Source organism: Phoenix dactylifera, chromosome 1 (assembly GCF_009389715.1).
Source record: "Phoenix dactylifera cultivar Barhee BC4 chromosome 1, palm_55x_up_171113_PBpolish2nd_filt_p, whole genome shotgun sequence".
In the NCBI taxonomy this organism is placed as follows: domain Eukaryota; kingdom Viridiplantae; phylum Streptophyta; class Magnoliopsida; order Arecales; family Arecaceae; genus Phoenix; species Phoenix dactylifera.
This window is the reverse complement of record NC_052392.1, coordinates 5,627,349-5,642,891: the sequence shown is the minus strand read 5'-3', so window position 1 is coordinate 5,642,891 and position 15,543 is coordinate 5,627,349. Positions and strand designations below refer to the sequence as shown.

The 15,543-nt window shown below is 37.7% G+C and overlaps 1 protein-coding gene across 1 annotated transcript; it reads left to right on the top strand.

The window, feature by feature from the left end:
• Positions 1 to 4,598: 4,598 nt before the first annotated feature.
• Positions 4,599 to 13,694, top strand: LOC103699007 (glyceraldehyde-3-phosphate dehydrogenase GAPCP2, chloroplastic-like). Its single transcript, XM_039124718.1, has 14 exons — positions 4,599 to 4,869; positions 5,159 to 5,247; positions 5,377 to 5,444; positions 5,552 to 5,590; positions 7,215 to 7,315; positions 8,342 to 8,454; positions 8,741 to 8,840; positions 8,945 to 9,091; positions 9,334 to 9,394; positions 9,530 to 9,627; positions 9,707 to 9,849; positions 12,741 to 12,824; positions 12,908 to 12,997; positions 13,092 to 13,694. The coding sequence occupies exons 1-14, from the start codon at positions 4,768 to 4,770 to the stop codon at positions 13,144 to 13,146; spliced, it is 1,290 nt and encodes a 429-aa protein (XP_038980646.1). The 5' UTR covers positions 4,599 to 4,767; the 3' UTR covers positions 13,147 to 13,694.
• The last annotated feature ends 1,849 nt before the right edge of the window (positions 13,695 to 15,543 follow it).

The window sequence follows — 15,543 nt, the reverse complement described above, 5'->3', positions numbered from 1 at the left end:
CAATGTAAATGCTTTAAAGGAGAGTCATGCTGATTAATTGTGTCAAAAACATGAGCTGGCTGAGTGAAGCTTAAGCTCAGCTTGTTTTCTGCATGAGCCTTTATGAAGCCAAATGTTGGGCCAAATGCAAATCTGTTAAACAGATGACTTGTTCATTTGGCAACTTTATTCTGATTGTTTGAAGTTCTTGTCCAGTTTTGGTTGACCAAATATTGCGAGCAATAGGACTGCATTTTTTTCTTTAAACATTAGAATGCATGCATGAGAGAGAGAGAGACCTGGTGTGTAGATCGTGACAGGGTATTGATGGTTGTGGTAGAAGGAGGTGAAGGTGATGATATGAGCTTGTCCAAGAGATGGAAGAGCACAAGTATTCGAGCACCTGAAGCTCATCTTGTAAATGTTATTTGGACATATTATATGAACTTGCACATTTGCTAGTTGAAGATGCATGAACCTGCTAGCTCTAGTAAGAATTAATTCTGAGGCTCTATGATGTTGAAAATGGACCTACCGGGGACTAGTCTAAACCCACGTAGCTACACTATCCATCATTCTATAGACATCCATGGGTTCTGACGCTCAGAGCTTGTTCAGAACTCCACCATGACTACAGGAGCCAGCTTATATTGAACATGATCAATCCATATCCTACAATACTGGTAAACAAGCTTTGAACAATATGATTTATTTTTTTAATTAGAGGACTCTCTCTCTTCTTTTTTCTTTTTCTTTTTATTCTCTTTTCGTCATGCGATCCTTATCTGCAACTTCTAGAAGTTCTTAGACTAAGTAGTTTTGATGCATTATGTTTAAACCTAAACTAAATTTGTTTTAATTTGTCAAACTTTCAGCTTGGAATGATGCAGTTGAAGAAGCATGCCAGAATGGCATTGGAGTTATTGCTGAACCAGGAGGGAGCATTAGGGATAAGGATGCCGTGGACTGCTGCAATAAGTATGGTGTTTCTCTTCTTTTCACAAATGTGAGGCATTTCAGGCACTGAAGGTGAACTAAATAATCTGAACCCTGCTGTGCAAAAGAATGCTTTGAATGTACAAAGAAAGGTTCTATGGAGACGAAGGAAGTGCGCAAGCCAAGGCTCTTGAGAATAACCTACGTTTTTGGTTAAGTTGAGAGGAACACTCGAGATTCTAATCCCAATACTGCTGAAAGTAATTAAATTTTGTGGGACCTGAAACATCTTGGGGACTCTCTTCTTTTTCATTTCTAAGTTATTGATTTACAAATGTTTCAACTTTTAAGGATGAAAATTTGGTGAGTGAGTCACTTTTGACAATGATCCATTGCACATAATTTCTCCTCTCCATCAACAAACATGGAGTCTGCAGGTGGCTTCGATAGTTTGCATCTTCATGAAATTTATGTCAAATTTATCGATAAATTTCTGATGGCACAACTGGGTCATGTAGTTTTTGGATTTTACCAATGGAAGTCTGAATTGGTCTCAATCCACATGAAGTAAATAAATATCCCTATGACTCTGTCCTAGTTTCAGAACGATGGTCCATTGTGCTCTGGGCCAGCAAGCTTTATGTTTGTTGGTCAGCATTACCTCCACTTAGAGCATACGCCATGGAGAGATTTTTGCCCAACTTTAAGATAGCAGTCCAACCATATTTTTTCTCAAAAATATCAAAATTATCAGGTCAAGAATGGATCTTTGGTGACTGGATTTCAATTAATTAGAGTCAACAAGCAAATATTGATCCGACAAAAATTAATTCAAAGTATCCAATTTTTTTCCTCTTAGAGGAAAAAAAAAAATCTAGAGTCAGAATCCTGTATGCCTGTACCTGCAGGAGTGCTGCTAAATCTAATTACATAAAGTTGGTCTGTGTATCAAAACCGCACATGTGAATACAGTCATTTTTGTCTCTAATCATTACCAACAGGCGCCAACTCGTGAAGCAATGAAAAAGAAAGCATCGGAAAGAGCTAAGATTTCTTATTTTTTTTAAAAAAACTTTTTGAACTCCTGTTTGTTATATTTCTTAAAAGCCATTTATAAATTATTATTGTGTGGCCCACCTAATATCACCAGTACGCGAGGGTGCACAACCTGGTGTTCTTTGGCATTCTCCAAAAGCTAGCAAGCTGAGTTTACCGATTTCCTTGTGATGTAGGGCATGTAACGAGCGACAGACTAGCCCATGGAACAAAAGCTAGAAGCCAACGTCAAGCATGACGCATCATACATAAATTTTATTCAGCCCATGGAACTAACTCAATGACATGGAGGAAGCCCTTGTAGGAAATGTTCAAAACTAAGAGCATATGGTGAGCTCGTGAAGCATGGGTATAAGTGGTTAGAGAGAGAGAGAGATCTAATTCTAAACTATGAAGCATAGGAAGTAGTTAGAGAGAGAGAGATAGAGAGAGAGAGAGAGAGAGAGACCTAAATTCTAAACATGAAGCATAGGAAGTAGTTAGAGAGAGAGAGAGAGAGAGAGAGAGGAGAGAGAGAGAGAGAGACCTAATTCTAAACATGAAGCATAGGAAGTAGTTAGAGAGAGAGGAGAGAGAGAGCTACCTAATTCTAAACATGAAGCGTAAGGAAGTAGTGAGAGAGAGAGAGAGAAGAGAGAGCTAGCTAATTCTAAACATGAAGCATGGGTATTGGTATTGTCTCCAACCGGCTACAACTTACCCAAAGGTCCAACCAATTAAAACATACTATGACGCTAACACATGGTGGATTGGGAGCGACCATTGGGTGAGGCCAATGCCATACCGCCAAATTTGCATATCAAGAGCTCCTCACAGTTGGTTGCATCCTAACTGGAGGACCCAGTGATCTTCGAGATTTCCACCGATGTGATATGCAGAACGTCATCCGCATCGCAAAGTATTCATTCCCAATGTCCAGGCCATAACTTAAGCTAGTCCTTTCTGATAGACCCATATATCCTAATTTTCTAGCGGTAAATAGGCTCCTCCACCGAATATATATAAAAAAAGGAGGGGAGGGGGTAGAAGAGGTAAGCAAACAAGAACATCCTAGCAGACTAAAATACAACCTCCTTCTATTCTTTAATTACCCACATTAACTTAGGCATCGGAGGATCCTCTGTCGGGATATGTTATGACTAGAAAACTTTCTTGCTCTATGATGTTCCAGGTAAGAATTCGTCATCCGACCGAGGATCTCGACTGTAGTGACCGAGCGCCGTTCGCATTCTCCAATTCCGGCCAGAGTAGTCGACTACTGAGCTCTCTTGTGTCGTCGCGCTTTCGCCGCGGTGCCTAGGGCCAATCAGTTCTTAGCAGCAACAGGTATAAGTAGGTCGAATTAGACTAGTACGTAACTCAGATTTTGACATATTGATTCTTGAATTAAGATTGCCATATAGATTAGTTGTGCGAGATGCAGGAGATCTATAATTTTAATAGGACAGCGGCATGATATGAACGGTGTAAAATATTGGCTCAAGGATAGAGAAATTTGTATCCATAGATTAATTGTGCTATTAATCTGATGGAACATGTTAGGTTTCGGGATCATTTGATGAATGCTAGTTTATTTATTTCAGAGGACGATCCAAGGGGTCCGATTTGACGGCCCTGATCATCCAAGGGCATCTGCGTCCAATTCTAAAGAGTGGACCCCACTAATCACCCGCATAAAAAAAAGAAGGATCCGATGCCGCTTCCGGCACAACTTTGGCATGTCCGCACGCCCAAAGCTTCTCCCTCCCCAAGTCGTTTTCCAGCTTCCGTCGTTCCTCGCGAACAATTTAGTTATACAGAGCCCGTGAACGATGACTGGTCATATTGAGCTGAAATCGGTTAAAATAATCGCTCCTGCGGTATACCAGAACAAGGTCCTTCCCGGGCTCCCCACCTACCCCGCTATTAAATCAACCCAACGGCGACTCGATCTCCGTATAATGTGCCTCGGAGTATATTAATATCGTGCTACGCACGTATTTTAACCGTCGGATTTGATATTGAATAGTTCTTATTCTGATCTGTTATCTGATCCAACGGTTAGAAAATTGGAGAAATCCTATTTTTATCCTCTGCGGCGGTAACTTACCAGGTCGGAGAGAGCGAAAATAACACATGGACATTGTCGGTGACAAATAGACTTGACGTTGTTCTACTTTTAAAGCATTAAATCACGTGACCAAGATCATTGTACCCAAAAATGGAAAGTTGTTAATATTTTCGTGATCATACAAGTCGTCATACGAACCCACCCCGGAAAACCCAACCGTACGAGGCTAAATCCCGTCTGTCCGTATAACAATTTATATGCGACAAACAATCTTACGACTGCCTTAGAATAATGGACGGTCGATATTTAATATTCGCATAAAGTTTCTATGCATATGTACTGAGACTAACAATCACTCCTTCAGAAAGTCGTGGCTCTTTTTTGCCACGTCATCAGACGACCCACCTAACCCCCGATATGCCCCGGGCACCAACTTAAACCCAACAAACCCCAAATATTTTTTATATTCACTCCCCATTTTCCATAAATTCCCCTTTCCAATTTCAAAATTACGTCCGGAGGGTGTGTACATTTATCAAAAAAGGTAGAGTATCTATAATTTCCATAAACAGCTCCGCCGGAGAGAAGGAAGTCGCCAAACGCTAATCCTACCATAAAAGGAGCTCCTCCCCGTCCCCCATTTTGGTTCCATCCACCGTCCGTTCTAACATCCCGTCGCCTTGTTCTAGGGTTTTCATTTCCTCGCGAGAGGGGAGAGAGAGAGAGAGAGAGAGAGAAGGGGTCTAATGGCGTTCTCGACGCTCGCCCGATCTGCGACGCCCTTGATCGGTGGATCGCGCGGCTGCTTCCCTTCCGATTCCGGAAGTCGGGCTTCCGAGTCGTTTATGGTGCGATTTTTTAGCTTCCTTCTCTTCTGTGGAAAGGATTTTGATTATTATTTGGGCTTTGCTATGGATTTGGTCCACAATTTGGGGGACAAGTTATTCGGTGTTTTCGTTCCGTGAATGGGGTGATTGTGATCTCCCCGAGTCGTTTTTGTCTCTATTAAGATGATACTTGTGATCTTTTTTGTTTTTTTGGCTGTTTATTGAGTTTTGATCAATGCAGGAGGCGTTTTTTTTTTCTTTTTTGGCTACTGGAAATGAATTGAAACATCCTTTTATTTGTTTTTCGCAGATATCTTGCGTCAGAAGTTCAAGTTCAGCACAGATCCGTTCAAGTATTTTTGGTTTAGCCCTTTCTTCTGCGGAGTCATCATTGTCCCAGTTAAGTAGTAGTCCCAGTTTCTGTTGCTTCTATTGCCGCTATTGGTTTTGCTGGTTTCTTTAATAAACATTCTTTTTGGAGTTTTGCTGATGAGAGGCTTCATCTTCTTTCTTATATGAGTTTTGCAGGAAACCTAGTGCTCGGAGTATTCAGCCAATTAAAGCTACAGCTACTGAGGCCCCTCCAATGGTTCCAAGTAAGCTCCCCTGCACTATGATAAAAAAGTCAGATAAGAAGCTGCGTTTTTCCATTTTTATTTGTTAGTGGTGATGGTTTTTGATGTCTGGTTCTTATTCTGATTAGGGTCGTCAACTGGTGGGAAGACAAAGGTTGGCATAAATGGTGGTTCTTGTTTAATCCTTTGCACATGTCTGTAGAGCTTTAGTTGTGCAGAACTGAATCTTTTGTTTTGCAAGCATTAGTTTCTTTTTTCCTTTGTCTTCTTAAGTCTATCTATATCGGTTGGATCTACTATCTCTAAATTGCTTACATTTCTAAAATCCGCTAGCCCGCAGACAGCTCAGGGAAGAGAACCGAGACAACCGGCAGCAGACAGATGTGATTTATAGATATTAGCCTATAATCAAATGGTCAAACAACTGGATGGTTTAAATAAACAAAGCAGTACATGTTTTTTAATCACTTGATGCATAGGTCTTCAAATCACATGATTTTTGATATGTATATGTACGTATGTAAATGCATACACTTATATATATAGAGAGAGAGAGAGGGAGAGAGGAGATTAGGATCCGATTGAGTAGATCTCTGCTCAGAACTGAACAGGTCTTGCTTGGACGATGGCGGTTCAATATCGATTATCCAAGTTATTAGATGTGATCTACTATCTCTAAATTGCTTGCACACTAAAAATCATGAGATTTGAAGTCCCTATTCTATGCATCAAGTGGTTAAAACATTGGACAGTTTAAATAACAAGAAAGACTATGTATAATTTTTACTACTTGATGCATAAGCTGGGGGGTCTAAATTTCATAATTTTTGATATATAAGCAGTTTAGAGATAGTAGATCACATCTAACGGTTCTAAGTGCATGTCCACTCAACCTGATCCTAGTCCACGTATATATATATGTATGCATTTGTTTTGAACTTATGAAGCGATTGATTAATTGGGGGGTACCTGTTATACCATGCTGATTTATGCTTTTGCTTTATAGTGTGTATGTATGTTTTTGTAGTCAGCTATGACACATATACTTTACTTTCACTTGTGCCTGTATTTTGTTAACCAATCTTTGGTCTTAAGGTTTTACCAAATAGTTGTTCTCAGAAGCAATATTGTTGCGTAAGATGTAGAACAACATGTCAGTTAGTCTCATTGTTTGAGCTTACCTATATCAATACAGCTATAAAATTCTCGATTTGGGTGTTCATCTTGACCTATATCCAAGTTATAGCTGTATGGAAACTCAAACTACTGGTCTTCAAAAAATAACATGGATCAAGAATAAGTTTTGATGTTGCATACAAGACAAAGTAATTGAATGTAGTTTTGAACCGAAAATGTGTAGGTAGCATAAATGTATTTAGTTGGAATCAATTCAAATGAACTTATGATAGCAATTATTTTTGATTGCATATTGGACAGCCTGGTTTTGTCTGGTGTGACAATTAGAATTTTCCAAGAAAGGGCCCCTTGAACTTTCACAAGTCTCATTATCACCAATGAAGCTTTTTTTTTTTTGCGTTACATTGTTTGGTATGGTATATAGGGGTAACAAGCATGAGTGTCTTGACAGAGATTTAAGATCCCCTCTTAGATAGAGTTATCTAGGCTATTCTAGATCCTTGAATTCTGCAAGCTTATTTTCTTTTCTCCACAATGACTTTGCTGATTATGTATTATGTCATAATCATGACTTTCTTTAATGTATTATGTGGAACTCAAAATTAGCTATCTCCTGATTAATTCCATATATGCAAATATTTTGTTTTACATTAGGTTTTGGGAGGATTGGAAGGCTAGTGTTGCGCATAGCGACTAGCAGAGATGATATTGAAGTAGTAGCAGTTAATGACCCTTTCATTGATGCCAAGTACATGGTAAGGAACCATATTTTTGTTGATATTTTTTGAATTCTAAAATATATGATGTAATTCACTATGTTTGGATATGTTTTGCAAGATAGACGATAAATAGGATCTGTTTATTTGAATTTATGATGCAGGCATCATTGATTTTATATTGTTATTTATCTTGTATGTAGATTATCCAAGCCTTTTCTACTATAGAGGTAATTTAGTGGATGTCCACAACCTCCAGTGTGTAGAACAGCAATGCCATGTTGGAAATCGTGTTTGTTAGAAGAATTACTTAGTGCATCCTTCATAGCTGTGTAGTACAAGTACAAGGTGGCTGAAAAGGAGATAAAAGCTAGAATAAATTAATCTGAAACATGCAGCTGATTTCACCTAATTGAGATTGTCTTTATACTTTTAGTGTCTACTTGCTGCTTGTATTACGATTGAAAATATTCTAATGGATATGTAATCAACTCATATGGTAGCCCACCTCGTTGAGATCCTAACAGATCCGAATATTTTTAATTAGCTAGATAACTTAGATAATTTATCAAGAACTAGGAAAAGTTCATTTCATGGTTTCAAATTACTACATGAGTTGTTGGATTGATATGGCCTTATATCTGCTTAAGTTTTCAACGGTGGGACTTGATTTTGGGTCATAGTGATACCTGCTTATCTATTTATACGGGTAGAATATATTTAAGTTATGAGCCAAAAGTAAAGTAGAAGAATGGATCGCCTGGGAGTTGGGATTTACATTTTCCCTCGATGCTCAACTTAATTTTGTATCTATAAACTTGGCAGCAAGTTCCGTCCTTGAAAAGAAAATGTTGGTGCATCATAATCTACAACAGTGACTTTACTAATTATGAATAATATATAATTACGAATTCCTTTTATCTTCTGTTTTCTTTTGGACATACATCTTCTATGTATTATACTTCTTTATCATCAGCTAATAACAGAAGGTGATTTCTCTTTGATATGCATTTTTGTAACCGCTTCTTAAAATAATATCATTTTAAATTAATCCCATCTTTTCAGGCATACATGTTTAAGTATGATTCAACACATGGAACATTCAAGGGAACCATTAGGGTTGTGGATGAGTCCACATTAGAAATCAATGGGAAAAGAATTGCAGTCACAAGCAAAAGGTAATGCAGAAATGTTATTATGGTTGTTATAAGGTTACTGACTTTTTCATGTTATTGCTGAGTCTTTTTTTAATTTTGTTAGCTGAACTTGTGTCATGATTAATCTGAAATATGCATCAAATTAACAGCCGTAGGACCTGTTCATGGAAGAAACCTTTCTTACATTGATATGACTGAGAGTTTTAACATGAAATGGCTTACTTTTTCTCAATTAGCTTGTATTACGAAATATATTACCAATTGGAGCTTAAACATAAAGAAATGCCTGAAAATTCTTTTTTATCAGAGATCCAGCAGATATTCCTTGGGGTGATTTTGGAGCAGAATATGTTGTTGAATCTTCTGGTGTTTTTACGACAATGGATAGGGCATCAGCTCACTTGAAGGTGCATGACCTGCCCCTTTTTTTGATATACAAATATTTCTTCTGCTATTTTTTTTTGTATGAAAAATTGACAATGACAGTTTTTTTCCTTTTAAATTCCTTTAGGGTGGTGCCAAGAAAGTGGTAATATCAGCTCCATCAGCTGATGCTCCTATGTTCGTGGTTGGAGTAAATGAGAAAAGATATAACCCGGACATGGATATTGTTTCTAATGCTAGCTGTACAACCAACTGTCTTGCTCCTTTAGCCAAGGTGTGCTATTGTTTTAGAATGTGATGCTTTGTTTTCATTGGAATGTCATGTGCAATAAATGATAAGAATGACTAGGTGGTACTTATAAAAAAAATTTATGCTATGCAATCTGTTCTTCTGTAATTGTATTTTTCTTTTTTATGATTTCTGAAATTCTATGCCTCTCCCAATGTCTCTGTTATTGAGTGTGATATCATTTGAAGCATGCCCCTGTTCACGGTGTAAATAGTTATATCTTGCAGGTTGTCCATGAGGAGTTTGGTATTGTTGAAGGCCTTATGACAACCGTCCATGCTACAACAGGTTTTTGCTTTTCTATCTTACCCTTATGCTAACAATAGACAACCATCTAGACATGCCTCTCAAATATGATCATTGCACACAGTTTGCTTTACCACCTTGCTATTTCTTAACAATCGTTTGCCTTACTCTGCTCAGCAACACAGAAGACTGTTGATGGTCCATCAATGAAAGATTGGCGAGGAGGGCGTGGGGCTGGTCAAAACATCATCCCCAGTTCAACAGGTGCAGCAAAGGTGAGATCAAGATGATTTACAATACATTAAATCTCATGTTAGACTTTCATATGAATTGACTTTCCTCTTTGAATATCAGGCGGTCGGAAAAGTTCTTCCAGCACTCAATGGGAGACTTACCGGGATGGCTTTCCGAGTTCCAACACCAAATGTTTCTGTTGTGGACTTAACTTGCCGAATAGAGAAAAGTGCTTCATATGATGATGTCAAAGCCGCCATTAAGTATGCAAACTTCTGTTTCTTTCATTTAGTTGCAATCTGTTAAATATAACTATTGGCTTCTGTATGATGATGCATGCTATGTGATTTTGCTCATTGTTTTATCTGTTCTGTAGATCACTTTTCTTTTAATTATATCCTATGATCATTTTAGTCTTTTTTAATAAGTCCTTGAGGCAATGTGTTTTGTGAAAAATTCTAAACCTAAATTTGTATAGTTAACTTTTTGCTTGTTCTTTTATCTTTAATATTTCATGTTTTGCTGTTTGTAACTTGTCAAAATCTGTCAATCATGTAGCTTAAATACTTGAGTTTTTAATAAGTTAAGCTTTTTCTCCTTTATGATGTTGGTTTCAGACTTTCGCTGAACCATTTAGCTGATCCTATCGCCTGAAATATAACTTGATTGGTCACACAACCCTAAGCTGATATATGACTACGTTGATCTAGTGTGGGTTTGTTATTGTATATTATATTAGATTTAGACATGTAGCCTGTAGACTAAATCAGCATAAACATCCTTAATTGAGATGAAAACCTCAAAAACTGACAAGTTTACTTCTTTAAATTTAACGCGATTCCAAACCAACATTTTAAAGTAGCTTTTCTAAATGCTGTGTTGACTTTGTTAGTACTATTGGTTGGTTATATGCTTGTGAACCATGTGCATGTTTCCATATGTACTGAAATGAGTTATAGCATTTATGAAGTCTGAATCAAACATGATGAAATATAAACTTTGAGCTGAGCCAGGTGAAACTTGGCTCAACTTAGTTCTGCAGTACTCCTGCTGCTGCAGTTACCTATGGTGGAATTTAGCCATCCACATTACTGATCATGTCTGAACTATGGTGTTGCAAATAGAAACCTAGTGCAGGAATCTTATATGGTCTTGGTAGATATTTTCCTTTGTCGCAGTCATTGGAACCTGAATAGGTTTGTTCTTAATATCAATGACTATATTACCTTAGATAACCTTTTATGCCGTGATGATGATTCGCTTGAACTTGTTAACTTGCTCAACATGATCTGGTGAAAGAAACTTGTTTTCTTCTTAATTTTATTTTTATAAGGGAGTTAGAAACTATATGAATATGCATTTCTTTTTCTAAGTACGTAAAATGTTCTTCATCAATGACTTTATTACGTACCTGAAAGACATGGAAGTAGCACTATGTGTTTTAATAAGTTAACTTTGAATGCCCTCAGAGTCAAATCATGTTCCTTGTTGTCTGTGGGTGCGTGTTTGTGCCTGCTTGTTGGTGATCCATTTTAATCTGAGTTTTATTTTTCCATCCCCATCCCCAGTAAGCAATCTGTAGATCAGTTGCAGTTTTTCTTATTGATTATAGCTCAAAATTTCTGTACTTGTTGGTAAAAATTATATATGAGTGAAATTTAGGGTAACATCAAGAATTGAGAAGCTTCCACACTAATAGAAAGTGCAAAGCACCAGATGCAAGTTCACCTTGCAACCATACTATAGCACAGACCGCCATGTCAATGAAAGATGCAATATATGTCCATAAACCATCCATTTTGATGATCCATTAAAAAAATATTTTCTTTAGCGTAATTGCAGGTCTTCTCCCAAAATCCTCTTTCCTCCATGTAAATTTTTCTTGTCATTGGTGTTGACTGTAATGAAAGGAAACCGATTTCTCTGGATTAAATTTCTTAACCCAACTTTGATGCATCAACATCATATGCAGAAATAAGGTTGATAGCATGAGATGTAAAAAACTTAATCAAAGTTGCAGTACTAGAATGATGAACAAATTTGATGCCTGTGATGTTCTGCTGTGTATGAGTAAATCTATTAAATGAAGTTGCTGGTGCCTAAAAGGTCCAAAAGACAAAGGCTACTAAAATATTCTTCTTTCAAATACGGAAATCTAGAAATATAGAAAATTCTGAATGATAGGACAATTGTAGGAGGGAGCAAATAACTATTAGGGTGGGTATTTAAGATATCTGTGGATGTTTACAAGAGGAGGAAGCAAAGGATGTTCACAAGCTAGCATATAGTGAGGAAAGGATAATAGAAGTTTAGATAAATTAGAAAATATGGTGAGTATGAAAGAATTATTGCTAAAGTTGATAAAGCAGTGGAAAGATAGATTGGTGAGTCCACCTTTAAGAACCACTAAATGAATATTTGCTTGAAGGGTAAACTTATGTAGCATGAAAAGGCTGAGCAGTGGTATTTTTGGTTGGGGAGAGGAGTTGTTGGATCATGCTCTACCAATTAGGCAACCTAGATGACTCTTTAGCTAAAAGGGTGTTAGGGCTTTTTGACTAGTAGAATACCACATGTATAAAGGGAAAAACGCCCAAACTTCCAGTCTATGACAGTATAGGAGATTACTATTGTACCAATTATCATTGCGTCAAACTTAGGTGTCACTTTGTGATCGTTTGGAAGTGACTTGGGATTTCAGGTTGCCGCTTCGCTTGCATCGCAAATATAGCTACTTAGGTTCCTTCTCTCTGCAATTCTTGAACATTTTTAAACAGGAACTTATATATGTTTTTTTCCTCAGTGGAAAAGCATACAAGAAGGATCCTACGGGGGTTCTTTTGGTGAGTAATGAGTAAAATGCACAAGGTGAATTTATTGACAATGTCAATGGCTGGCATGGAAGCAATAACTAGAGTATGGTCGTAGAAGGATAATGTAGACACTTCAATTTAAAAAAGGGACTTTCGTACATGATTGCGCCATCACTTGGATCCCTTTACATGTTTACACTGATAAACAAAGATCTTGGTTAGAAAATATGCTATTTATTTCTGTGCATGTGTGCATATTTAAGCCTCACATGTACATGAAAATTTTGATATATTTTCTACTTCACTTCGTTATTGCATCTAATCTTGCCAATTTATTTCAGGTTTGCATCAGAAGCCCCACTGAAAGGCATACTTGGGTACACTGATGAGGATGTTGTTTCTAACGATTTTGTTGGCGACTCAAGGTATGGATTCGGTATATAATGGATTCCCATGTATGACTTCGCCAAACAGGTTCTAAACCGTTGCATGTGTTATATATTTCCAGGTCAAGTATATTTGATGCGAAGGCTGGTATTGGATTAAGTGCTTCCTTTATGAAGCTTGTCTCCTGGTATGACAATGAATGGGGCTACAGGTTAGGAACTACTCTTGTTCTCACTCCACTGCTATCATCCCTATCTTTTGTTCAATGTCTTCAGTCTGATACATATCCTTTTTTTCTTGTTTAGCAACCGAGTGCTGGACTTGATAGAGCACATGGCCCTGGTCGGTGCCCGCCACTGAAGAACACATGCTTTGGAACTTGAGGCATCCAGCGGGTTGCTGCTGTCCACGCTTGGAGGATCCTTCAAGCAGAACAAATTTTTTAAAGCTTCAATTTTGATGGAGCTGTCTTGTTTTCTTGTTCCGATATTGGAAATAATGCGGAATGCTTGAGATTTAATTTGTATTGCTACCAGTTACATGATTTTTCAGAAGGGAAGTGGTACTTTCATCTCTTGCATGGAGGAAGAGACCATTGATGAAGAAATTTATTCCCGGGGATTCTCGTGTGTTTTTAAAAAAATGCACCTAGATCATATTCATTCTTGTTGCACTGAAACAGGTCTTCTGAATTATAATATTAAATTTTTGTTATGTTTTTTTATCTTCCCAGTAAGTTTTGTTGTTTCAGTCGGTACTGAACTGGTATGAGTCTCATACTGTATTATATTGGTATTAAACTGATACACAGTTTCATACCATACTATAGTGCTATATAGTTTCATACTGTATCGGTATTGTAAAAGGATGGTATATGATTCAATATGGAGATGGCGAATTTTGGTCTATTTGGTGTTCTGATTTGTGAATGAATTCCGTTTTCTTAAATTTGGAAGGTGCTGCTGATTACTATGTACGTTTGAGTGTTGTTTTAATTTGGATCATATCTCAGAATTGGCCTTTTTGCCCGCCCAAGTCCAAGATCATGTTAGGCAGGAAGGACTTATATCCGTCCAGGTTTTGATCATGTTAGGCAGGAAGGACTTGTATCCGTCCAGGTTTTTTAGGGCAGTCCGAAGAGAACTAGCTCAATTGCATTATTCTAGCCGTTCTAGATCTCCAGCATTGCTGTACAAGACCCCCTCCAACTATAAATAAACCCTTGAAACCAAGATTCCTGCTAGATCCCTGGAAATCGAGGTTCTAAAACTCGGATTCCAATCCCAACTGAAACCGTGAGAGTCTGAATAAAAGTAAAACTATACGCATATCAGTTTCAGATATCGGATGGACAGTAATTGGACATTTTAATAAGTTATTTTAGCATAATTATGATCCGTGGTAAAAATAAAGATATAGAAAAATGTTAAAAAAAATGTCTTTGCTGCATTTCACCTTTTTTTTAATATAAATATGACATTTTGTTTCAACAAGTCAAAATTGTAAACCGCAGAGATATGGTGAAAAAATGTGTTGCTACTTCATTTTCCTGTAATTGAAAACGAAAATAATTGTACGTACTGAGTCAGATTCGAGACTTTGGGTATGAACTCACCTAAATTTATACCCAACCAAGTACGCATTTGGGTCTGATTTCGAGACCTAAGCCCAATCCAATACTTTATTGTCTATTTTCTAGGCCCATATCCAATACTACGTGTTTAGCAAATTATCATCCTCCGCTGACACCTCTAATGTTTGCCACCTTGGTTGATGCCTCATACTACAGATGGAAAATTGGGCTAATAAAGAATAAAAATTTGAGATCATGACCATTATTTTAGGAACCAAGATATGAAAATGTTGACATATATAGTAAATCTAACATTAACTTCTAATAAGCACATTGAAATCTCAACCACTATTTTGATATTTTATTGATCAGTATCGTGGATATCTTGGTTCGCCAAGATAATAAGGTCCAAGATATGTTTTCTTTTCTGGTGAGTGAATAATAGTACAGCCACCAAGGTGGTAGCCTAGTGGTACTGAGCAGCAATTCTAACCATAAGATCCCAAGTTCGAATCGCTGCGGCGACGATTAAATTGTGGACCGGAGCTCACTACTTTGGCCACTGCTTGGACTTATGGTGTAAGACCGCTCTTGAACCGCTAGTAGCCGGGGTGGTACCGGGTGTGACGTACTCACACGTGGGACTCGAGCCAGAGCTCAGAGGAGTAGCTGAGCCGGACCCACGGGTGGGGAGGGTATGAGTAAAACCGGTCGGGGTGCCCAACACACGGCCATTTCTGCCCGCATCGAACATTCTCCTGGCGGGGTGGGGGTTCAGTGGGGGCTGCTACGCGGGGATGGGCTTGTCCCTTCCTCCCCCTACACCTTTTGTTTAGCAAAAAAAAAAATAAAAAAAAATAATAGTACATATCTTATTCATCACATCAATTGGACAAATACAGACGCATCAGGCTGATATTTTTGCCTAGGTGAAAACCTTACTGGCAAGTTAAAGAAATGAAGGCAATTGAAGGTTAATATGAAAATCTCACATTAAAAGTTTTCCTGACTTTGGAGATTTAATACATTAGTTTATTTAGCCCAGCTCTATAGTAAATATGATATTAACTTCTAATTTGATATTAACTTCTCATAAGTAAGTAAAAAACTTAATTCAAAATGATTCGTGACTAATCGCGAAATCCCAACCAGTATCTTTTATACGAAAAATGGCCGGTCCAAAG